At 43.0% G+C, this 26,349-nt stretch overlaps 1 protein-coding gene across 3 annotated transcripts in view; it reads left to right on the forward strand.

Annotated features, from left to right (window-relative positions):
• Positions 1–26,349, forward strand: part of slc5a9 (solute carrier family 5 member 9) — a 42,024-nt gene that overhangs the window by 481 nt on the left and 15,194 nt on the right. The window contains exons 1-9 of one of the 3 annotated variants that reach the window (XM_046390964.1): positions 8,962–9,740; positions 10,728–10,846; positions 11,238–11,309; positions 12,899–13,003; positions 14,202–14,366; positions 14,452–14,557; positions 20,161–20,241; positions 20,740–20,945; positions 24,359–24,494. In XM_046390964.1, coding sequence (XP_046246920.1) covers positions 10,781–10,846; positions 11,238–11,309; positions 12,899–13,003; positions 14,202–14,366; positions 14,452–14,557; positions 20,161–20,241; positions 20,740–20,945; positions 24,359–24,494 — 937 coding nt within the window. In that variant the 5' untranslated portion in view covers positions 8,962–9,740; positions 10,728–10,780. Of the gene's footprint in view, positions 1–8,961; positions 9,741–10,727; positions 10,847–11,237; positions 11,310–12,898; positions 13,004–14,201; positions 14,367–14,451; positions 14,558–20,160; positions 20,242–20,739; positions 20,946–24,358; positions 24,495–26,349 lie in introns of those variants that run through there. The other 2 variants (XM_046390965.1, XM_046390963.1) reach the window with 2 other exon arrangements.

Below are 26,349 nucleotides of genomic sequence, written 5' to 3' on the forward strand. Positions count from 1 at the left end.
CACAGACTCCTTTACAAAAGGCCACGTATACTGTAATGTTTTTGTTAAAATATTTTTTCTCTGTACTGTATCTGTTAGGATTATTTGGTCTAAACAGTAGGTCTGTTGAAGCAGCAGCTGTAACAGTGTCTTCTATTTCAAGAGTTAAAGACCACCCATACCAAGAACAACATTTATACATATATTGCTTTAAAAATAGTTTTAACTCAAGACAACAGAGAGCCACAAGGGCAATGGCAGTGGTGAATGAAATGATTGGGCTAACTTTCAGAACAATTTGATGAACAGCAGAAACATTACTAGTCAATCAGAATCCATCTGTGTAGTGCTTATAATAATGGTTTCTACCTGTAGAATGCCTGTTTTATTTAAATTAATTGATGGTATTTAATACTTTTAGAACACTTTTTCTATGTTTATCACTTGGCTATTGTGGTATGTAGCTTATTAAAAACTTGCGCAGGATAACAAAATATTAGGTGGCAAATTCCGCAAAACAAACATAATGTAACCTTATACATACTTACTTTGGTTTCTGATGGAGTCTTTGAAGTTATTTTTTTCCTTAATGATGTCCTCTTTCATGATTGCCAAAATAAAGTGATGTTGGCTAATTTGAAGGCATGAATAAAATTTGTTTTCAGTCTATCTTAACATAGTGTTTATGTGATTCACCTATTTTTATGATACTTTATTATGATTAACACTTCTTAAATTTTGTGCTGGTTGGACTATGGGAGGACAAGGCACTGACACTATTTCTATGGGATTGTTAAACTTAGTATTACTGTGTGCATTTATATTTTTATTTATTCTACTTTTAACGGAGGGCGGCAGTCCTACAGAATCAGCAGAGAAGTGTGTAAGACAGCGACTCTGCTTCCTGGCCTCGACCCTGGGTTGTCAGGGGGTTGGTTGTCTAATAAACTTGGCCATGTTGGTAGAAATAAGAGCCGCACCACCCCAGGTGGGATGAATGCCGTCTCTGCTAAGAAGGCCAGGTTTTCCCCAGAAAGTCTCCCAGTTATTTATAAAGACCATGTTGTTTTCTGGACACCACCGTGACAGCCAGCGACGGAGTGATGACATGCGGCTAAACATGTCATCACTGGTCAGATTCGGGAGGGGACCAGAGAACACTACGGAGTCCAACATGGTTTTTGCCAAATTACACACCGACTTTGGTGACCTCCAACTGGCATAGTCGAGTGTCGTTAGTGCCGACGTGAATTATAATCTTACCATATTTACTCTTATCTCTCGCCAGCAGCTTTAAATTGCCCTCTATGTCACCCGCTCTGGCCCCTGGGATGCATTTGACTATGGTTGCTGGTGTCGGCTTCACATATCGCAAAACAGAATCGGCAATAATGAATGAAGCGCACATGAAGCGGTTGGTGGTGAACCACGGGCCTTTGTTTGGACTTGGACTACGCTTCTTTCGAACCACCACCCAACCTCCCTGACTTCTCCGGAGCTGCAGGGGGGCGGCTGACATCAGCTAAAGTAGCTAATGTAGGCCGGTCCGCACAGGCTAACTGCTGCTGGCTAGCTGACGGGACTAAAGGACTAATGGACAGTACGAAGCCGGGCCTCTAACTCAGTTAGCCTCGCCTCCAAGGTTATGAATAAGCTAAACTTTCTACACATCTCACTCTCACTAAAGGAGGCAGAGGAATAGCTAAACATTTCACACACCTTACAGAAGACGGGAGAAGGAGAGGCAGAGGGAGAGTGAGTGGAAGAAGCCATGTTAGCACTAAGCTAAGCTGAACGACAGACAGAACGGGGATCGGGAAAAGAAAGAATCTAGATGATCGTTAATAAACTTTTCCTAATAAACTTTTCCTAAGGTTTATTAGGAAAAGTGGAAAAGTGAGACAGTTCCAAAATGCAATGGCAATACAGTGCGCATGCGTCGATACGTGTGCAGCCTGTTACAGACACTCCCGATCTTTTTCACTGTTTTCTACTGTTTTTATTATATTTTCGCGATTCTTTTTACTTTCTTTTACTCTGGACTACATTGTTTTTCCACCCACCACACACCAGGAAAGTTGTGGGTCTTTTCGGTGTTTTTGTTCATTGCTGAACTACACTTTGCGGAGCGGCGATGCAACTCCTCGCTGCCCGCATTGTTTACACTCGGGATCAGCTGATGGACCTGAAGCCCGCCACCGCTCCAGGGAAAACACAGAGAGTAATCCCTGCTGAATGCTGGATCAAAACAAACAGCGGATGCAGGGGAAATAAAAAGAGGGAAGCTTTGAAACAACGGAGGCTTATGACTAGGAAGTTTAAGCTGTGTCTCCCCTCTATCGTCATGGGAAATGTGAGGTCACTCGCGAAGAAGATGGACGAACTGACGGCACTGTCGCAGAGTCAGAGGGAATACCGGGAGTGCAGCTTGATGTGCTTTATGGAGACATGGCTGCACCAGGATATACCTGATGACAATGTGACAGTAACGGGCTTCCATACAGTCCGTGCGGACAGAGACTGCGCTGCTAGCGGTAAGCACAAAGGGGGAGGGCTTGCCGTGCTCGTTAACAACCGGTGGTGTAATCCAGCTCACATCACGGTGAAGGAGCGCATCTACAGCCCGGATGTGGAACTGTGTGCCATTGGACTACGTCCATATTACTTGCCCAGGGAGTTTTCACATGTTGTCATGGTGACTGTTTATGTTCCCCCCTCTGCAAACCCCAGCAGGACATGTGAAACTATTCACTCTGCAATAGCTCAGATACAGACTCAGCACCCAAGTGCATTCATTGCAATCTCAGGTGATTTCAACCATACTAACCTGGACAAAACACTCCCCACTTTCACTTAGTTTGTGAACTGTCCTACCAGAGAGGGAAGAACAATAGACCTGCTGTATGCTAATGCGAGGGACTGTTACAGCTCTTCCCCCTCCCCAAGATCAGGGAGGCAAAGGAAAGGTACCGGAGGAAGCTGGAGTGGAAACTCCGGCAGAACAACCATGAGGCATGAGGACCATCACAGGTTATGGGCCAAACAGCGGAGGAGTTGATGGTGTTGTGGTACGGGCGAATGAGCTGAATCAGTTCTTTAACAGATTCGACACAGGGACCCAAATTCACGCTTCAAACGACTCCTCAGCAGTACGGTTGCAGCAACCAGCCACTCCAGCCTCGCTCCCTCCCCCCACATTCCATCTGGATGGCCTCGCTCACACCTCGTCCCCAGAAGCCTGGGTGGACCACTCTCACCTGGGTACCACATGCACTCCTCCCCCACCCATCACCTCAACGATGACCTTCACAGCTGATCAGGTGAGAAGACAGCTGCAGAGACTCCGTGCAGGCAAAGCTGCAGGCCCAGATGGTGTGAGCCCCAGGGTCCTGAAAGCCTGTGCCCCCCAGCTAAGCGGAGTACTTCATCATGTTTTCAACCTGAGTCTGAGTCTTCGTCTGACGTCATGCCTCGTTCCTGTCCCGAAGATGCCGTGTCCCAGCGACCCCAAGGACTACAGGCCTGTGGCTCTGACGTCACACATCATGAAGACCCTGGAAAGACTCGTCCTGGAACAGCTCCGGCCCATGGTCCAACCACTTCAGGATCCCCTTCAGTTCGCCTACCAGCCCCGCCTTGGAGTGGGCGATGCCATCATCTACCTGCTGAACAGAATCTACACCCACCTGGACAAGCCGGCAAGCACTGTGAGAATCATGTTCTTTGATTTCTCAAGTGCGTTTGACACCATCAGGCCGGCTCTGTTGACTGAGAAGCTGACAGCGATGCAGGTGGATGCCCCACTGGTGTCCTGGATCGGAGACTATCTGACAGGCAGACCGCAGTACGTACGCCTGAAGTGCTGCCTGTCAGATGAAGTGATCAGCAACACCGGGGCTCCACAGGGGACTGTCCTCTCTCCCTTCCTCTTGACGATCTACACCACAGACTTTAAGCACTGCACAGAGACCTGCCATCTTCAGAAATTTTCTGATGACTCTGCAGTGCTTGGGTGTATTACTGGGGGAGATGAGAGAGTACAGGACGGTAGTGGACAACTTTGTCACATGGAGCGGGAAAAACCACCTACAGCTCAATGTGACAAAGACCAAGGAACTGGTGGTGGACCTGAGGAGGACTAAAGCTCCAGTGACCCCTATCAACATCAAAGGGGCCACTGTGGAGGTGGTGGAGGAGTAATAAAAAAATAAAATAAATAATAAAATACCTGGGGGTGTACTTAGACCACAAACTAGACTGGTGCAAGAACGTGGACAGGGTCTACAGAAAGGGCCAGAGCCACCTCTACTTTCTGAGGCGGCTGAGGTCCTTCAACATCTGCAGGAGGATGCTGAAGATGTTCTATGAGTCGGTGGTGTCCAGTGCCATCACATATGCTGTTGCCTGCTGGGGCAGCTGCCTGAGGGTGAGGGACACAAACAGACTCAGTAGAATCATTAAGAAGGCCAGCCATGTTGTGGGAGAGGAACTGGACTCTCTGACAGTGGTGTCTGAGAGGAGGATGTTGTCCAAAATAAGGACTATACTGGACGTTCCCTATCACCCTCTCCACAATGTACTGATCAGCTACAGGAGCTCATTCAGCAACAGACTCAGATTCCCACAATGCACCACAGAGCAACACAGGAAATCATTCCTGCCTGTCGCCATCAAACTGCTAAACTCAGCACTGTGACGGACACACTCACTTTATATATACAATGTATATATTGTTATTTACACATGTAAATACCTGTATTTTTAAAGTTTTTTAAATTTTGAACACATGTAAATACCTGTACTTTTAGATTTTTGATTTATACTTATCTTGTTTTGTTTATCCTATTTTATACCCTTCACTTTTCTTTCTTGGTCGGGAATACTGCAAGTGCAATGTCTGTAAGAAAAAGAATTTCCCTTTGGAGATAAATAAAGGAATTCTGATTCTGATTCTGATATCAAGGACAATGTTGGAGATAGTGGAGACCCTGGAAGCCTTTCAGTATAATGCATTCCGGTACACTACCATATGCTACGACCTTGATAATGAAAATAAAATGCAATTATTATCTTTCTAACAATGCCAACAAAAACTGAAAATGTACTGTACAAAACGTAAAAAGTAGAAATTATGGAAAAGGTTTTCAATTCAATTCAAATGATTTGTATAGTGCCCAGATCAATAGAAACATCTGTATCTCATGCATTAGATGTACTAGATGTAAATACTATTCATGTAAATACTGCACATTTTCACTTTTTTTAATTTAATTTTTTTTTTATAAGCGTTCTTTTTTTGCAATATTTAATTTTTTTACTTACCTATTTTTTGGTAGCAGGGACATAAAACATTTCACTGCACATTGTACCATGTATGATTGTGTGTGTGACAAATAAACCTATCTTGTATCTTGACACTTTTGAAATAGAGCACATCTAGACCGTGCTGCCATGTTGTCTGACAACTGTGCTCTCTCCAGTCCTGTTCACCCTGTACACATCGGACTTGCACTACAACTCGGAGTCCTACCACATGCAAAAGTTTGTGGTCAACACTGCTATCATGGGCTGTATCAGGAGTAGACAGGAGGAGGACAGGAAACTGATAGAAGACTTTATTGCATAGTGCGACTCCAACCACCAGCACCTCAACACCACCAAGACCAGGGAGACGGTGGTGGACTTCAGAAGGCCCAGGCCTCACCCGGAGCCTGTGACCATCAATGGGGACTGTGTGGAGATTGTTGATTTACAAATACCTGGGAAGTGCAGCTAGATCAGAAACTGGACTGGAATTCCTCAGGCTGGCATCCTTGCACAAAGCCAATGCAGATGTTCTCTATGCTGTGTGTGTGGAGGCAGCATCAAAAGAGGGACGCCTCATGTCTGGACAAACTGGTGAGGAGGTCGGGCTCTGTTCTGGGCACAGAGCTGAACAGCCTGACATCTGTGGCAGAGCAAGGGGCACTGAGCAAGCTCCTGTCAATCATGGACAATCCACTGCATCCAGAGGAGCAGCTTCAGTGACAGACTGCTGTCCAGTTCAGAACTGGAATCTGTATTACACACTGCTCACTATGCACCTTACATTATTACACATTCTGCTTGTACCGGACTTTTTACTTTTTAATCTTTGAGTATTGTGCTTTTATTAGTAATTATTGCATGCCTTTTTATCTTAAGTCTATGGATACAGCCGGAATTTTATGAATTTCCCTTGGGGATGAATGAAGTATCTATCTATCTATCTATCTATCTATCTATCTATCTATCTATCTATCTATCTATCTATCTATCTATCATTATTCAGAAATTTTACAACTTCTAACTACAATATAGATGGAGGAGTGCATAAATTATCCAAATTTTAATGCACCAATATTACAGAAAATGCAGTTTCTTCTGAACTTGTTACACAGGTTTTAATTTAATGTGTATAGTAACCTTGTAATACTACTACCTGGTGATGTGTGGATTTAAAAAAATCTCTTGTCATTGCTTGTCACTTGTCTCTTGTCAAATTTGGTGATTAATAGGCTATTTGGAGTTATTACTTTTAGTTATACTTTAGGCTATAATTTAACATATTCTTGCAACTGACCAAATTAAAAGTAAATTAGCCTTGTTAATGTATTCAACAACACAGCTTTATCTATACTCTTACAACCGACTGATTTTGACACCAATTACTTACAACCTCTCACCAAAGAAAAATTGGCAGGCACTTTGTGGCTGAGACAGACACTTATAGTTGCTGTTCATCCATGAAATTCTGGCATGAATCCTAGGTAATGTGTCATCAAACATGGCTGTGTTCACCCTCAAGTGGAAGCAGCAGTCATCCAAACACAGTTCTGTAGAATGCATGTATTTAAAGGTTATACATTATGTGCAATTAAGAAAACATTTTTTGTCACTCACTGCTGAAAGTACAGTGCATCCGGAAAGTACTGACACAGCTTCGCTTTTTCCACATTTTGTTATGTTACAGTCTCATTCCAAAATGGATTCAATTAAATTTCTCCCTCAAAATTCTACACAAAATACCTCATAATGACAAAGTGAAACAAGTTTGCTTGCTTGATTGATTGCAAATCTATTAAAAATGAAAAAAAAAATGTAACATGTACATAAGTATTCACACCCTTTGCCATGACACTCAAAATTGAGCTCAGGTGCATCCTGTTTCCATTGATCATCCTTCAGAGGTTTCTACAACTTGAGTTGAGTCCACATGTGGTAAATTGGTAAAAAAAAATTTGTTGATTGGGCATGATTTGGAAAGGCACACACCTGTCTATATAAACTCTCACAGTTGACAGTGTATGTCAGACCACAAACCTGTCACACCGTGTTAGTTTTTGGTAATGTCTTGTCTTTTGTTTTCTAGTCCACATGTCATGTTACATGTTTGTCTTGTCATGTGTCATGTTTCCTTGTGTTATGTTCTTGTTTTATTTTGAAAGTGTCACTTCCCCTGTGTTTCTGTTTCATGTAGCTTTGCTTAATTTATCTTGATTGCTTTCTCCTCCCTAATGTGTTTCACCTGTGTCTCGTGGTTTTGTCTATTTAGTCCTTATTCCCCCGATCACTCTTGGTGAGTTCATTGTTTGTCTCTGTGTCAAATATTGATTGTTACCATGCCATGTGTTCAAACTAGGAACTTTTTCCAAAAAACTTTTTTTGAGTATTTTGTTAGATTAAAGTAACTATTGTATTTGGCCTGCCTGCCTTTTTCTCTGTGACTCTGCATAGGCACAACACCGCACTCGTGACAAAACCAAGTCATAAAGTCAAAGGAATTGTCTGTAGACCTCCGAGACAGGATTGTGTCGAGGCACAAAGATTTCTGCAGCATTGAATGTCCCAAAGAGCACAGAGCTTTCCATAATCTGTAAGTGGAAGAAGTTTGGAATCTCAGACTGGGGCAAAGGTTTATCTTCCAACAGGACAACTTTGGAAGATAAGGACTCAACATTCACTCTGTGAATGTCCTTGAGTGGCCTAGCCAAAGCCCAGACATGAACCCTATTGAGCATCTCTGGAGAGATCTGAAAATGGCTATGCCCCAATGCTCCCCATCCAACCTGATGGAGCTTAAGAGGTACTGCACTGAAGAGTGGGAGAAACTGCCCAAAAATAAGTTTGCCAAGCTTATAGGATCATACTCAAAAAGACTTGAGGTTGTAACTGATGATCACAGGGTGTGAATACTTATGTATGTATGTAACAGCCACTCCACAGAAGAATGGCACAACACAGGAGAGCCACCTCCACAGGACAAGACTCAGCAGTCCACTTACATCTTAAAGAAAAGGGACATTCCTTTGATGACAACAATGTCCACATTCTTGACAGAGAGGACAGGTGGTACGAAAGAGGGGTCAAGGAAGCCATCTATGTTAAGTTGGAAAAACCTTCACTTAACAGAGCTGGTGGACTTAGACATCATCTCTCTTGCACTTACAATGCTGTCCTCCCATCCATACCTAGGAAGTTTCACCCCAATTCACATGAAAGCCATAAGAACAATAAGTCGTTAACCGGTCATACCCGAACTCATTAACAATCTCACAGCCATTAGCCAGTCGTTAGACTCAGATAGCCAGTCGTTAGATACAGAGGGCCATCACTGGTCGTCAAACTACATAGACAAATCTGCAGGACTATCAGATCCTTTGTTTTAGTTAGTTTCACTTAGTCACTCCCACTGAGGTGTATATATTTGTTCCCCACCAGTCAGTTTTTTCAGAACTGATGAAGCTGCTTGGATTAGCAGCGAAACGTCTTGAAGCCATATCTTCACAAGTCCAGATGCCTTGCTTTAACTCTTTGAGTGAACATGATCTGGATGACTGAGAATCTCCACAGATACTTATGTATGTAGTCCTTTGAAAGTTAGGCTGTATAAGTTATGTGGTTCATAAAAATAAATAGATAAATGAGTTAAAAGTAGTTCATCAATAAAATAAATAGGATTTAAAAAGTCAAAAGAATTTTATGTTGCATGGTACATTGGGTTTAGAATTTAATGTGTTTATTGTTTACCTGATGTGAACTGTAATTTTGTTTGTTTATTTGTGTTACGAATTCTGGAAATGCTGTGGGGATATGTTATTTCTATATAGGAAAAGAAACTAACATGAAAGATTTTGAGCAGGCGTATGTGAAGATGTCACGGACAGTCGGGGTCAAAGGGAGGTAGCAAAGGATGTTGGGAGAGAGAGCGGGAAGAACGGGAAAAAGCGACGAAGAATGAGAGCGAAATTGGCGGATGTGCGCACGGAGTGAGGAAAATGTTTAAATTATTAACTTTTGCCAGTGTTTGGGGAAAGTGTGCGACCAGGACTCTTTCTGTGACTTAAATGGTGAAAGTTATCAGTCGAGTGGATAACTCAACTGGGAAGTACCGTTAGCTACTGAGTCAGTGGCCAACTCATTAGCATCAACTTAGCCAGGCAGCTAGCGACGAGCTAACTCCTTAGAGAAGCTGATGATGCGACAAGCCTGACGAGGGGGACGTGACGGAGCTAGACTGGTTGCTGAGCTGAGGACTTTGCCATCATCGTCGGCTGCGGATGAAGCTCTCCACGGGCGAATGTGAAGCGGCTTCTCTTCTCTCATCTCTAGTTTGTGCGGGCCTTGGATTGTGTGTGTGTGTGTTCAGCTACTGCTACAGGTACCTATTTTATTTTGCCTACGGGTGAAACGGCATTTTGTTTGAGGCCACAACGCTCAGAAGCTACATTCAGGCCTGCAAAGTAAGACTGAGTATTACTGTAGATTTATTAATTGCCGGCTTTAGGTTTATTTCTTTACGCTGTGCTTTAACGTGTTCATTATATTTAACCCTTGCAATGGAACATTTGGAGGTGTAAATAAGTAAATAGTCCTTATATTTTACAAAACGTGTGAATGTGTATTTGTATGGGGATATTGCCTTTACATTAAGTGTGATACTGGGTCCAGATTTGTAATGCTGAAAGTAGGAAGTTACATAGACTTGGGTTAGAGATTGGTAGAGATACCACATCAGCCAAAGAACTCATGTTAGCCGCTCCTATTAAAGGGGCGCTACATGTACATGTTATATTTTTATTTTTAATAAATTTGCTAAAAATTCAAACAAACTTGTTTCACTTTGTCATCATGGGCTACTTTGTGTAGAATTTTGAGGGAAAAATGAATTGAATCTATTTTGGAACATAACAAAATGTGGAAAAGGTGAAGGGGTGTGAATACTTTCCGGATACACTGTGTATTGCGCAAAATAAACTGAACCTTATCATCAAAGAACAATTTTTTTTTGTCATGATCAAAGGATCTTAAACTAAGGCAAGATATATACAACTAATCAGCAACAGCAAATTCATTTATAAAGGAAATGTAATGCCAACTACTTTAGTCTTACCATAACAAGGAAATGTAATTTATGAAAGTACATGATAATTCACAAAAATATTCATATAGAACACATCAGTAAAAGGTTCACTAGCAATGTATTTCTTTTGTTTTGCAGCACTTTTAACCTAGTTCTGATTAGTTTAAGGATACTGAAACTAAACCTTTGTACTGGCAAAGGCCCACATTCATTGGAAATTCAACTCCACTGCACAACCACTGTAACAGCTGGCATTTCAGCATCATCTTGTTGAGTGACAGTTTGTCTTAGTGTATGAGTTTATTTTTTTTACAGTTTGGTATGATAAGTCTATCAAATGTGGTTCTGTTTTGTTATTTGTATACAGACAGAAGCTCCTTTGAGTTCACTACTGCACCACCTCCCACCACAGGTCTCAAAATGGAAGCGGCTGACATTGCTGTGGTTGTCATCTATTTTATCTTTGTCATGGTGGTTGGAATATGGGTAAGACCTGCAAGTGGCTCAGCTGATTTTACATTTACTGATTTTATCCTGTTTTTGATAATATGTCTTGAAAATATCTTACCTTTCTCAGGTGAACAGCTGTTCATGATATCCAGTTAAATCATTTGAGCTTACAAAGTCACAAAGTCAAATTTAAGAAATAACAATTTGCTGGTTCCCCAAAAGATATTTGAGTATTCTAAATCATTCTTAGAGGAAATATGCTGAACCATGAATACTAAGATATCTATCAAAGATAAATTAATTAATCAGTGAGTTCTATATTGACATAGAAAGCTAAGCTGTTGCTCTCATTGTAAACCAGTGAAACTGCATGTTTTTGGTGTTGTTTTAAGTGCACTACTGGACTAATCTTTACCTCTGTCTACAGTCATCAGTGCGAACTAATCGTACAACTGTCAGGGGATATTTCTTGGCTGGTCGTTCAATAACCTGGTGGCCTGTGAGTACCAAACTCCTGTCTGGTGTGCATGTTTTGTTCTTAATTCCATGCTGATGTGCTATATGCCCCCAAGGAACTATGGAACATTTCCCAAAAGTTCTGTCCAAAGTTTGCATCATTCATAAAATTTTATGTAGTAAAACATTCATCGATGTAAACGCCCCTAATTGGTACATTTTGGAATGTAAAATAAATTTTCAGGTTTGCTTTTTGCATTTGCCAAATATAGTGAAATCTGATGTGGTAAAAATTCTTAGTCCTCGTGTGATTTTTTTTGCTTTCAAATGACACCTGAGCAATCAATCATCACTGAACTTTACTTAGGGTACTCGAATGAACAGGGTTAATATCACTGAAGCCTGCTCTTAAATTCTTGGTAAGAAGTCACTTCATTGTGCCAAAAAGTAAAGAAATCAGACTGGCTCTCAGACGGAAGAAGGTGTATGCTCACCTAGAACAGCTGTACATTGCATCATTGCAAGGCACAAGAGACAAAATATATTAGAAACAAACCTGGTCATGGTCAAGAGTGTAAGATCTCAAAAAATCAAAACAAAACAACAATCCCTGGATCGCTGCCAAGATGATGCTGAATTGGCCTCCTCTGGACTTGATGTCTCAAGAAAGACTGTTTCGTGGTAAGCTTTGAGGTCATTATCCAAGAAAATTCTTTAAAGAATTTCCCTTCGGGGATAAATAAAGGCATTCTGATTCTGAAGAAAAACTCCACAAGTCACACAGCGGCACATGAAAGCCAGACTGAAATTTGCCCTTGAACATTTGAAAGATGGGGATTATTTTTGGACGTCTGTCCTTTGGTCTGATGAGACTAAACTTGAGCTGTTTGGCCACATGGATGTTGCTTTTCTTTGGTAAAGGAAGGGAGAGGCCTTAAACCCTCTTCAACCCTCAACAAAATTTTGAAGGATAATGTAAAGAAATCTGCTGTTGGTCTAGTTTTAGGTTGCTGCTGGGTCTTCCAGCAAGATAATGACCAAAAGCATACATCCAAGTTGGTCCAAAATCTTTTGAAAGACATCAAAATCAAGGTCCTGAAGTGGTCCTTTCAGAGCCCAGATCTCACTCCTATTGTGAATCTGTGGTGAATATTCAGAGTTAATGTCCATGCTCGAAAACCACGTAATTTGGATGACGTGAAACAATTTGCCATGGAAGAATGGACTAAGATCCCTCATGTGACATGTATTAACCTAGTTAGGAACTACCATAAGAGGGTGTTGTCAGTTATGAATCAGAAAGGTTACACTATTGACTATTAATTGTCAGATGGCTAATAAGTTTGGCCTTGTCATTTTGTGTTTTCTTGTTCAGTACATCAGTAAAAAAATTTAATCGCTGTGGAGATGTTATCTTTGTTCTTTTGGAAGCAAATGAGTTATAAACACTTTTGGCTATAGCTGTAGTTGAGGGTTTTGTTTGATTTTATAAAGGGGGCTAATAATTTTGTCCATAACTGTATATTCTGTATGTGAGAAGAAGCCAATGCTTAGAAGCCATCTAAGCCATCTAAGTATTTTTGAGTAAATATATGCTTTTATTGTCATTATCTATTATCTTTATGTTTACAGATTGGAGCCTCTCTGATGTCCAGTAATGTTGGCAGCGGTTTGTTCATTGGTCTGGCAGGAACAGGAGCAGCTGGAGGCATTGCTGTTGGGGGATTTGAATGGAATGTAAGGGTGTTCTCATACCTATAGTTTGTTTGCTCTGGTCTGAAACATTTGATGGGTTTGTAAACTTGTATCCCCCCCCCCCCCCGGTTTTCTTTTCAAACAGAGAAGAAAAACATGTGATACAAAACAAACGAGAATGTTCACTCTGCTTTTTGAACATATCTGTAAAGAAGAAAAGTAGGTTCTATGTTCTGGTATGATTCTAGTACATATTGCTGTGCAAGACACATTGATGTATAATTCATCAATGGCATAGTTGGCATTTGCTCATAGTCGTGGTAATTATATGCAGCAGAATCCCAGACATACTTTGAGTAAATGTCCTCAAAACACTATATTTACACAAGCTTTGAAAAGTAGATGTTCTGCCTTCAGCTGACTGAGCAGAACAAGGATAGTTGCTATTACAGCAAACTGTTTTTGTTTGCATCTCAGAATGCAAGGCCTAGCAGTGTACAGGACCCATTTGACTCAGAATAGCTGAATACACTTGAGGCCTGTCTAGAGAAGGAAGTTCAACAAGCTTAACAAGAGTAAAGCTGGTGAACTCTGAACCGGTGAGTTTATTTACTCTGAGAGTTTACAGAACAGCTGATCTGAATTAGTCGAATCAACTGAGTGAGTTTTTTTTTCTGTACTGTGTACAGCTGCAGGTATTTGTGTTTGTGTTTTTTTGTGTTTGTGTTCCTATGTATTTATTCTTTTGAATGTTCATCCTTCCCTTATTCTTGCATGCTTTGCACCCTCTATATCCTGTTTGCTGCTGTAACACTGTAATTTCCCAGTAATGGGACTAATAAAGGATTATCTTATGTTATCTTATCTTATCTTGACTCTGAGTTAAGCTATATAGTTAAGTCAGTAAAAAGCCATCATCAGTGGATCCCCGATTCACCATGGGGCATTTGTAGAGTAGCCAGTTAACCTAATGTACATGATTAGAGAATGAAAAACAGAAGAGCAGTTGAATGTGGGAGTTAGTTGACAGGAACATATGGGAAAGTCTGAGAGCAGCAGGACAGCAGTGACTACAAAAAGATCCAGGGCCTGGAAGTGGGGATGTAGCTGAAATGAGGGACAAAGAGACTGAACAGGTTGATATTGTGACAGTCACTGAATTCAGTACAATAACAAGAAAGGAAATATAATACAGTGGCAGACAATACTGACAACATGCAATGTGTGTGTTTCTGTGTAGGCAGTGTGGGTCCTGGTGGCACTGGGTTGGATCTTTATCCCCGTCTACATCTCTGCCGAAGTAATGACCATGCCTGAATATCTAGCCAAACGCTTTGGAGGGCAGAGGATACGCATATACATGTCTGTTTTGTCACTTATTCTCTACATTTTCACCAAAATATCTGTAAGACATCCACACATACATTTACATTTATTCATTTACATGCAATGTATACATGTGTACAAATAAATGTGTTTGTATTACCCAGACAGATATCTTTTCAGGAGCCTTGTTTATCCAGGTGTCTTTGGGCTGGGATCTCTATCTGTCAACAGGCATACTGCTGCTGGTCACGGCTGTTTACACAGTGGCAGGTAACCATGCATGTAGATGAAATTTTCTGTCCTTTAATTCATTGACTTCAACATAAATTTAAAAAAAATAATAACTGTTTGGTAGCTAACTTGTTGCACAGTGATTGTTATGTTGCTTTTACAAATCAACAGTGAGTGACTTATCTATCCTGATTATGTTATTTTGTTGATATGTCAGTTTACATAACCTTGACCCATCAATTCATTTTCTATACTGCTTTTCTGTCAGGGTCATGGGTGGGCTAAAGCTTAACCCAGCTGACTACAGGCGAGACGTGGGGTACATCCTGGACTGGTTGCCAGTCAGTCGCAGGGCTGAGTTTATATATCAACAGATTCCTGTAACCCTTTCCCCTCCGGAATAAGTCAAAGTCAACTCTCTTTTGCATTGAAGCAGTTCAGAATGCAGCAGCTAGGCTTACTGGTTTAAATGGTAAATTTTAACATCACATTCTTGAACTGCCACCTTATTGTGGTGGAGGGGTTTGGGTGCCCTAATGATCCCAGGAAGTATGTTGTTGGGGGCAGTTGGCCCCTGGTAGGGTGTCCTAAGGCAAATTGGTCCTGGGAGAAGGACCAGACAAAGCGTAGTTAACATAGACCCTAATGAAGAGAAAGAACAAGGACAAGTGTAACCTGCCTGGAAGATTACGGGGGTCAGGGTAAGGGGCTTGTTAACAAGCGCCTGGAGTCGGGCCTTACCCCCACCTGTAGTAGTGACATGGGTCTGTACTTCTGTAGGCCACCTGCGGGAGGAGTCAAAGGGGTCTGCAGTGTGGATCTGGCAGTAGACAAAGGTGGAGGAAATGGAATGGCACCTCTCTGGCAGGGAAGGAACCTGAACTTGGGCGGGAGGTTCAGAGATACCGGCTAGATATAGCACAGTGTGGGCTCTGGAATCAGACTCCTTGAGAGAGTGTTGCTCTGGATGAGAGGCAGAGGGCAGGAGTGGGCTTACTTATAGCCCTGTGGCCCTCAGCATGAATGTTGGTGAGTTGGATCAAGGGGCAGGGAGGATGTTGGAGATGGAATGAGGGTTTGCTGGGAACATCTGGTTGAGAACCCTGTCAGGACGGTCTTCAACTCCCACCTAAGGCAAAACTGCATCCCGGGGGTGGTGGAGGACTTGGAATCCGAGTAGGTTCTGCAATGCCATTGCTCCCTGTTCAGAGCTACAGTAAGAAGCTCAGTGGAACTAGTTGCAACAGCAATGCTCAAACAGGGGCATTGCTGGCTTGAGGGACTCCTGAGGTAGCTGACCACTAGAATCAAGAGTCTTATTAAAAAAAAGAACACTTATAAAAAATATAAAACACAAAGTAAAGCAAATAAAGTGCAGCTTAGTGCCAGTCCCAGTCTGTGGAATGCTATGAGTGTTTGGTTGTGTGTGTATGTGTGTCTGGGTGTGTATATTAGAAGGTGAGTGTGTGTTGTGTGAGACACCTTGTCTGGATCTGCAGCCTTGTTGATGTTAATCCTCCTCAAGGCAGAGGTCACTTGGTGCAGCTGCAGGACGAGAGGTTGATGCTGCACCTCTGGCTGGGAAAGATGTGCAGTCCTTCTGCTGCTTGAAGAGTCGAAGTGTGCGAAGAAGCTGTTTAAGATGTCAGGCAGAGTGGGGTCATGGCTGACCTGCTGGTCGCTGTGCTTTTAATTTGTAATGGTCCTGATACTTTTCCACATATTTTGTAGATTGTTGTTACTGAAGTTCTCCTCGGTGCATTGCTTGTATCTGTATTTTGCCAACTGGATGCCCTTTTTCAGTTCTTTCCTGGCCCTGCTGTAAGCCAGTCTATCTCCTGAACTATAGGCTGCATCTTGGGCTTTTAGCAGGGGCCACCCATGGCTTCTGGTTGGGGAAAAACCGTGATTGTCTTCGTTGGTAGGACAGAATCAATGCAAAAGAAACACACTACCAGCAGGCAAACAACGCACAGTCAAGTGTAAATCTGGATGCTTTTTAGGATGAGGTCCAGTGATGTCATTTTCCAAGTAATTTGGTGGTATTTAACTATTCACAAGTACTGCCTTGTGGCTCAAACCACTAAGAATACTATGGCACCATGTCCCTGTCAGCTAGGTTGGCAGGTTGTTTGGATTTGGAGGGTTAGAGAGAACCCAGGACATGTCAAACCCAGTTTGTCATGTCCCGTTTTATTTTGAAAGCATCACTTCCCCAGTTTGGCTCTGTTTCATGTAGCTTTGCTTTAGTTTATCCTGAATGCTTTCTCCTCCCTAATGTGTTGCACCTGAGCCTTGTTACCTCATCTATTTGAGGCTTTACAACACGATGGCATCGCGGACGGTTGCCTCGGAGTTTCTCTCCACCCCGTGGACGATCTTTTTTGTGCTTTTTGTTAGTTTTCCGGTAGTTTTCTCTTGAGCATAGGAGATACATCTCTACCCAATTTTCCACCACTTTTCCACAATTCTGGAAGTTTTCTGGGGTTTTTGGTCAGTGGCGCAGTGGCTTTCTATGGAATTACGCGGAGATGGAGATGCCGTTGGGGGAAGCACGCAGGAGCGCTCGTCAGGCTGAGGCAGCGGTGATTACGCACGGCGCTCCCGTCTATTCACCTGGCAAATGTTCGCTCCCTTGCAAACAAAATGGACGAACTGCTGCTTCTAATCTCCAAAAACTCCGACTTTAGGATGTCTCCGTAAAGCACATCAAACTGCACTCCCGGTATTCCCTCTGACTCTGCGACAGTGCCGTCAGTTCGTCCATCTTATTCGAGAGTGACCTCACATTTCCCATGACGATAGAGGGGAGACACGGCTTAAACTTCCTAGTCATAAGCCTCCGTTGTTTCAAAGCTTCCCTCTTCCTCCGTAAGTTTTTATTTCCCCTGCATCCCCTGTGAGTTTTCAGCATTCAGCAGGAATTACTCTCTGTGTTTTCCCTGGAGCGGTGGCCGGCTTCAGGTCCATCAGCTGATCCCGAATGTAAACAATGCGGGCAGCGAGGAGTTGCATCGCCGCTCCGAAAAGTGTAGTTCAGCGATGAACAAAAACACAGAAAAGACTCACAACTTTCCTGGTGTGTGGTAGATAGAAAACAGTGTAGTCCAGAGTAAAAGAAAGTAAAAAGAATCGCGAAAATATAATAAAATCAGTAGAAATCGGGAGCGTCTGTAACAGGCTGCACACGTATCGACGCATGCGCACTCGCACTCGCATGGGACTGCACTCTTCCTCCATCACCTTGACTCCCCAGGGACCTATGCCGGGATCCTGTTTGTGGACTTCAGCTCTGCGTTCAACACCATAATTCCAGAAATCCTCTGCCAGAAGCTCTCACAGCTCACAGTGCCTCCACCTCTCAGTGGATCTACAACTTCCTCACTGACAGGAGGGAGCAGGTGAGGCTGGGGAGCATCACCTCCAGCACCAGGCCCATCAGTACCGGCGCCCCCCAGGGGTGTGTTCTTTCCTCATTGCTCTTCTCCCTATACCAGTGCTTCTCAATTATTTTCTGTTACCCCCCCAGCAAGAAGAAAACAATTCGCGCACCCCCCACCCCACCACCCACTCTCCGCCGCGACTATAAATAATAGTAATAATAATATCTTAGGCTTATCAGCATGATTGGGATGTACTGTCTTCAAGTCGCGCCTTAATTTATTTGGTTTCATGCTGTCCACTGCCAGCATTTTTAGACACAGTAAACACACCGGTCTTTCCTCATCCCCCACTGTAGTCACAGTGAATCCAGGCGCTACATATGCTTCGTCATATTTCCTCGTCTTAGCTTTCGGGTGAGTTACTTTTGTCTCATTAGAGATCCCGGGATCTCAAGTGGAAGTCCCACGTAGACCTCATCAGGAAAAAGCCCAGCAGAGGTTGTATTTTCTGCGACAGCTGAAGAAATTCAACCTGCCTCATGAGCTGCTGACCATCTTTTACACCTCCATCGTCCAGTCTGTTCTCTGCACTTCGATCACTGTCTGGTTTGGATCGGCCACCAAACAGTTTGATCTGTTTGATCTGCTTCCCTCTGGTAGGCGTTACAGAGCTCTGTATGCCAAGACTACCAGACACAAAACCAGTTTCTTCCCCCAGGCTGTCTCCCTGATCTCACCGTAATCCACCTGCCACTGTATGAACCATCACACTGTTTGCACTACATCATTCCACTGTTTGCACTACATGTATATTTATCTTATCTTGTTTTTTTTCTTCTTGTAAATACTTTATTCTTCATTTTCTTCATTTTTTATTATTATTATTGTTATTTTGTATTTTCTATGGTGCACAGGAGAGAGAAAAATCCAGAGTCAAATTCCTTGTATGGTCACACGTACTTGGCAAATAAAGCTGATTCTGATTCTGATTCTATTTAGTCCTCGTCTTCCCTGTCACTTTTGTGAGTTTCTTGTGGTGTAGTGTTGTTGCAGTTGCCGTTGCCTGTGCTTGCTTTTGATTTATGCCAGGATTTGCTTCGTCTTCGTGCGAGGAATTGTTTTGTCTGGTCATGCAATGTTTTTGTCACCATAGTTTTCATGATCCCATGCCACAGTAAGTATGAGCCTTTTGAGTTACGGTAATATTATTAAAAAACTATTAATTTGAACCTCTGCCTCCCTGCCTCTCTGTGTGACTCTGCATCCAGGGTTCAGCCCTCTGCTCCAGCGACGTGACCCTGACACTTCTGGTTTTAACTACTGCAGTATTTTGTGCTGTAACTTTTGCAACCTTATTCAGTTAAGGACACAGGGTACCTTTTAATTCTAGGAGTTTGTTGCTTTTCTTTGTGGTTAAGTTTAGCATACTTGGCTCCATGTTTGGTGTCAACTGTAAATTTCTTTGGTAATTTTTTTGCTATTAAACAAGCACAAAACAAGCACACATTTCTTTCCTCAAGTCAGAAATAGTACAGTTCAGTTTTTAAAAATTCTAATAAATCGGTAATGCACTTTGTAAAGAGTTTCAAAATGGCTCTGAACTGCATAAATAAAAGTCAAGCTGCTGCTTTTGTCCTTTCCTCATCAGAGGTGGGACTAGAATTATCGAAGGACAGTTTTTCCTCCTCATGGTTGTAGGAGATTACCCCACGTCACTTTCCTCTGACTCATGTCAAAGGGCCAGCAGGGTTGGTAGTTATTAGTTCTAATTTCCTAATACTGTTTGCTGGGCTGGACACACAGCAGATAATAAGGTACCCAAACTGATCGGGAATAGTAGATTTCTTGGCAAGGGCTTTAATATTTGGGAGTGTTGATACATTCTTCAACATTGCAGTCATTGAGCTGCCCTTCAAAGCGTTTGGCTAGATATTCAGGCATGGTCATTACTTCGGCAGAGATGTAGACGGGGATAAAGATCCAACCCAGTGCCACCAGGACCCACACTGCCTACACAGAAACATACACAGCACGGGGAGCAAATTGGGGGTTAAATGCCTTGCTCAAGGGCACATCCGATCACAAGATAATTCTCCAATCTCTAGGCTGATCCCAGTTCTTTGCATTATATAGCCAGGTTTGAAATACAGATTTTCACATGTATCTCTCTCTCTCTCTCTCTCTCTCTCTCTCTCTCTCTCTCCCTCTCCCCCCCCCCCCTCCTCCCCCCTCTCCCCCTCTCCCTGTGTGTGTGTGTAGGTGGCTTGGCAGCAGTGATCTACACTGATTCACTTCAGACTTTGATCATGGTTGGGGGAGCATTTGCACTAATGTTCATAGGTAGGGTGCACACTACACACTTTATCAATAATGGTTCCAACATGCTGAGAACAGACTTTGTAAAAACAGTAGCAGCCTACTAAACTACTAAACTTCAATCCTCTAAAAAAAACAAAACAAAAAATACCCTAAAACTACAAATTTACAAATTGACTCATGGTGACTGATAATGATGCTGATTGTGAGATGATGTTATAGATTGTGATTGTGTTTTAGAATTACTCTGAGGATAATTCATTTTATTCTGCTCTTATTAAACAATAAAGAATGGACAGTTAAATGTTTGATCTTGCTTACTTTTGACATATTTAACTCAGACTGTCTTTATAATAAATTTAGTTCAAGCCAGCATTATCTGGAGTTACAAAAACTAGAAACAACAACCCTTTTGTTGCGTTAATGATCATTTTTAAGTATGCAAACTCAGATCAGCTCTAAAGTGTGTGTTTGTGTGTGCACGCGCGTGTGTGTACATGCATTTTTGTGTACATTTTACAGCATTCTCCAAAATTGGATGGTATCAGGGCCTTGTGGAGCATTATATGGCCGCTGTCCCCTCTGTGACAGTTGCCAACACCACCTGCCACCTACCTCGTAGTGATGCCTTCCGGTTATTCAGAGACCCAATGTCAGGGGATTTACCCTGGCCAGGTCTGGTGTTTGGGCTCACTGTACTGGCTACATGGGTCTGGTGTACAGATCAGGTAACTATACCTATACATGTAGTCAAAAGTAACGATTTGTACTAGTTATACATTTCTAATTATGCAATAAATTAAAATTAAAATCTTACAATCAGTATGTTTAAAAGTGTGTGCAACTTTGCATTTGTCAGTGCACTGATAAAATGTATTGCACAGAGTATTTGAAAAATCAAAAGTTTTTGATTTAAGATTTGAAAAATCCACTACTTCTGAGAGAGAAGCAACATTTATTTGGTGTGATTAAAAGACATGACTGAAATCAGAAAAGACATTTTTTTTCTTGTTTAGTCTGTCTTTCCACTTTCATTCTACATTTTTCAACCAACTGTGGAATCAAAAAATGAAAGTTTCAATATGGGCAGCATTCACTCTGCAGGTGTATGGCAAATAGATGCAAGTTATAAAATGGAATTAATTCCAATCAAAGGATGACAGTCATTGACGTGTTGTATACACTGCACACCAGCTGCCTCTATGAATGTTGTAGAACTTTAGAACTTTAAAAGTGAACTACAAAAAAAGGAGAACAACAGTGTCAGCGATTGGGTGACATGGCTAAGCACAGAGCATTCGATTGTGCTTGTTCTGAAGAAGGGTAGAGAGATGTTAGAGATGTGCACTGTCAAGCTGTGATTAGGCATGGCAGATCTGCATGCATGTGGCTTTGATGATGAACATGGTGTGATGGAAGTTGTTAAGATTCAGTTTTACAGTTGTGTTTTCAGAGACATAACTTATTTTAAAAATTAATTTGTTTTACTTGTCTTCTCTACCTCTGCTTATCTGAGTCTGGGTCGCAGGGGCCGCAGCCTCAGCAGGGAAGCCCAGACTGTTCTCTCCTTGGCCACTTCCACCAACTCGTCTGGGAGAATACCAAGGCGTTCCCAGGCCAGACGAGAGATATAATACCTCCATCGTGTCCTGGGTCTGCCCTGGGGTCTCCTCCCGGATGGACATGCCCAAAATAACTCCCCAGGGGGACGTCCAGGTGGCATCCTAACCAGGTGCCTAAACCACCTCAGCTGGCTCCTCTCGCTGCAAAGGAACAGCGGCCCTACTCTGAGCCCCTCCCGGGTATCTTAGCTCCTCAGCCTATCTCTAAGGCTGAGCCTGGCCACCCTGTGGAGGACCCACAGCCCATGACCATGGGTGAGGGTGGGAATTTAGATTGACCAGTACAGCGTCCGCATCACAGAAGTTGCTGCTCTGATCCGTCTGTCAATCTCTCGCTCCATTTTACCCTCACTCGTGAACAAGACCCCAAGATACTTAAACTCCTTGGGGCAGTAACTCCCCTCCAACCCACATTGGGCAATCCACCCTTTTCTGGCTGAGAACCATGGCGTCGGATTTAGAGGTACTGATCTTCATTCGAGGGACTCGTTCGTAAGACCGGGACGAAAACTGCATTCTTCCTATTTGATCCGAGTTTCGACTAACGGACAGACTCTCCTTTCCAGCACCCTAAGGGGGACCACCACCCAAGTTTGCCACTCCAAGGGCACTGTCCCTGATGACCACGCAATGTTGCAGAGGTGTGTCAGTCATGACAGCCCCACAACATCCAGAGCTTTGAGGTACTCTGGATGGATCTCATTCAACCCCAGGGCACCGCCACTGCAGAGTTGTTTAACTGAGCAGCAACTTCCGCCCCAGTGATGGAAGAGCCTCTCCCCGAGCCCCTGGCTCTATTTCCTCCAAGGAATGCATGTTGGTGGAATTAAGGAGATCCTTGAAGTATTCCTTCCACCATCCGACTGTATCCTCAGTTGAGGTTAGCAGCTCTCCGCTCCCACTGTAAGACGTGTCCAGCAGACCCTCGCTGTTCATATAGGTCTCCCCGGTCTATCCAACTTCCTCCTCCGCCACCTGATCCAACTCACCACCAGGTGGTGATCAGTTGACAGCTCTGCTCCTCTCTTCACACCAGTGCCTAGAATATACGACCGCAGACTCCTTCCCCACCAGTGAAGTGACATTCCATGTCCCAACAGCTAGCTTTGCTAACTCACCAAGTCTCTGTCTTTTTCTGCCGCCCAGTCCACACTGCTCCAGACCCCTTTGACTCCTCCAGCAGGTGGTGGGCCTATTGGAGGACAGACCCATGTTCTTGGCCCCACTCTAGGGAAGATCCCTAGTACCCCTTCGGGCAGAGTACACTTGACTTTGATTTTACCTTTCATTGAGGTCTCTGTGAACCGCACTTTGTCTCATCCTTTCCCCAAAACCAATTTGTCTTGGGAGACCGTGCCAGGGGCAAATAGTCCCCGACAACATAGCTGCTGGGATCATTAGGGTACTCAGACCCCTCCACCACAGTAAAGTGGCGGTTCATGAGAAGAGTTTGTTTTACAATGATTTGATCTCTCTGGGAAAAATTATTATCTGGAAAAAATATCGACAGCACTAGGAAGAGTCCTAGTGGGGATGAAAGTGAAAGTAGCAAATGTGATTGGCCTTTCACACAGCCACTTGTATATATATAATGTATTCTTTCCTCACATCCAAATGTGTCACAGGTGTGCCAAACAAGCCTGGTCATCAGATTACCAAAAGTATGTTTGGGATGGATCTGCACTATGCAGTAGGATCAAAAAACATAGCCTTATATTTACATAATCTGTAAAAAAAGGGATGAACAATAATGTCTTTCTGATGATTACCATGTACAAAACTCTGGAATGCAATAGTAATGACTGTATTGATTACAACCACCATGCTCATCATCATGTGCAGGCTGCATTGTACCAATTTTAGATTTAAACCATTGTATTAAGGACATCTCCGCATTCTTGTCAGTCCTTGTCACGGTCCTGACTAGGCAAATAAGGAGGACTCAACAGCGCGACTGGAGACGGTCAAGCAGAGAACAAGGTTTATTCAGGCTGGGGTTGGTACACGAAAAAGGCAGTCAGAAAAAGGCAGCGGTATCCGATAAACGAGAGGCAAAGACGAGGTCAGGAAAAACGAGCAGGGATCAAAAAACACTGGTGACAAGACTATGATAATGCTGAAACGTGAAGTGAATACAACGACGAACTGGCAACGAGACAAGACACAGAAGGGTATATATACACAAGGCTAATGGGGAGTGATACGAGGCAGGTGCGGGAGAAACAATCAGGGATCAGGTGCAAACAGACGCGGAGGGGGCAGGGCAGACAGGGACCTGGAACAGAGACAGGGGTGAGTGATAGCAAAATCAAACAGGTAGACAAGACATGAAACAAGAGGGAAAAAATAACACACTTATTGGACAGATATCATAACAGTCCTAGGTTCTAAGATTAGGTTTAGAGAAAGGTTTAGGTTAAGGTTTAACTAGGTTAGACTGTCTTAAGGTTAGGGAGATGGCAATGAGTGCACTCATGATTGTTTAAAGACAAAAATTGTGTGTGTGTTTGTATGTGCAGGTTATAGTCCAGAGGTCTTTGTCAGCCAAGTCTTTGTCTCATGCCAAAGCAGGCAGTGTGTTGGGAGGCTACCTCAAAATGCTGCCCATGTTCTTCATTGTCATGCCAGGCATGATTAGCCGGGCGTTATTCCCTGGTAAGTCTATCTGCCTCTCTCTGTTAAACATACCAATTTTTTTTAAGTTAAATACATGCATCATTTTGATTTGAAAACTTTTGTTTTAATCAGCCCAAAGACTTTCATTTTCCCAAATATATTTATGTCCATGTTTGTTTGTTTTAGTGAAGTTTTCAGTTGCAGATCCATTGGAAAACACAATAGCAACAATAATACAATAACAAAAGCAATAGATTTAAGACCAAATGTAAGGTTCGCTGTGTGGGAAGACATCTGTGGAGGCTGACTGTCTCGCTATAAATTAAGGGTAAAAATAAAATGGAAAAAAAATATTTTCAAAGTTCTCAAATGCTATGGCATGCTTTTAAGTCAAGTCAAGTCAAGTCAACTTTATTTGTATAGCCCATTTTTACAAGCAGTTTGTCTCAAAGGGCTTAACATAACATCAGCAACATCCTCTGCCCTTCGACCCTCACATCGACTAAGGAAAAACTCCCAGAAAAACCTTTAACAGGAAAAAATGGAAGAAACCTCAGGGTGAGCAACAGAGGAGGGATCCCTCACCCAGGACGGGCAGACGTGCAATGGATGTTGTACAGGCAGGAAAGCAATTTGCAACATGAGAAATGACATTACTAAAAAGATAAGCAAAACAAAATCTCAACTGTTTTAAAGTGTGAGTAAGTACTTGTGCAAGGAAAACAGCCTATCTAATATGGCAAGACAGCTACTCCGAACATGAAAATGGTCTTATTTTTTTCTGGGTGCATGAACACCAAAAAACTAGTGTCTATGTCTACAATGGCCAGACAATACACTGCAGAAATCATGCGAAAACCACCCTTATGGAGAAGCTCCATGATCTTGGCCTGCTGCAAAGACCAGGTCCCCAGATGGTGACAGGGCAGCCCTAAGAACAGCAAGGTCAAAACTGTCCCAGGCCATCAGAGAAGCAAATTGTGCATATGCCCTGGGCATCCACAGCCACTTTAAGGACATCCCACAACACTGGCAAGCTGGGCCTCCTGGGCCTGAACACCACCTTCTGCAACTGGATCCTTGACTTCCTGACAGGGAGACCTCAGACGGTCCCAATCGGGAAGTACTGGGGCCCAACAGGGCTGTGTGCTCAATCCACAATTTTTCACTCTGCTGACTCACGGCTGTGCAGCAATGCACAGCTCAAACCATGTTATCAAGTTTGCTGATGACTTGACCGTGGTGGGTCCCATCAGACACAATGATGAGTCAGCATACAGAGGGGAGGAGCAGAGCCAGCAATCTGTCTCTGAACACAGAGAAGACTAAAGAGATGGTTGTTTACATCAGGAACGATAGGAATGACCATGCTCCGTGGACCATTGACAGATCCTTCATGGAGATTGTCAAGAGCACCAAATTCCTTTGTGTCCACCTCGCAGAGAACCTCACATGGTCCCTCAACACCAGCTCCATCATCAAAAACGCCCAGCAGCATCTCTACTTCCTGAGAAAGCTGAGAAAGAGGCACATCTTCCATCCACATTGTAACTACATTTTACAAAGGGACTATCAAGAGTGTCCTGAGCGGTTACATCACTACCTGTATTGGGAACTGCACTGACTTGGACTGCAGCTCCCTGCAGCAGATAGTGAGGAAAGTTGAGAGGATCACTGTAGTCCCTCTCGCATCCATAATAGACATTTACACCACACAGTGCATTCACAAAGCAATCAGTACTGTCACTCATCCTTCAGACACACACTCTTCACTCTCTTGCCATCTAGTAGGAGGTACTGGTGGAGCATTTGGTCCAGCGCCACTAGACCCCGAAATAGTTTCTTTTCTCAGGCCATCAGACTCCTACTCCTACTTGGTCACTGAAGTTTGGTC

Source organism: Scatophagus argus, chromosome 6 (genome assembly GCF_020382885.2).
Source record: "Scatophagus argus isolate fScaArg1 chromosome 6, fScaArg1.pri, whole genome shotgun sequence".
In the NCBI taxonomy this organism is placed as follows: domain Eukaryota; kingdom Metazoa; phylum Chordata; class Actinopteri; family Scatophagidae; genus Scatophagus; species Scatophagus argus.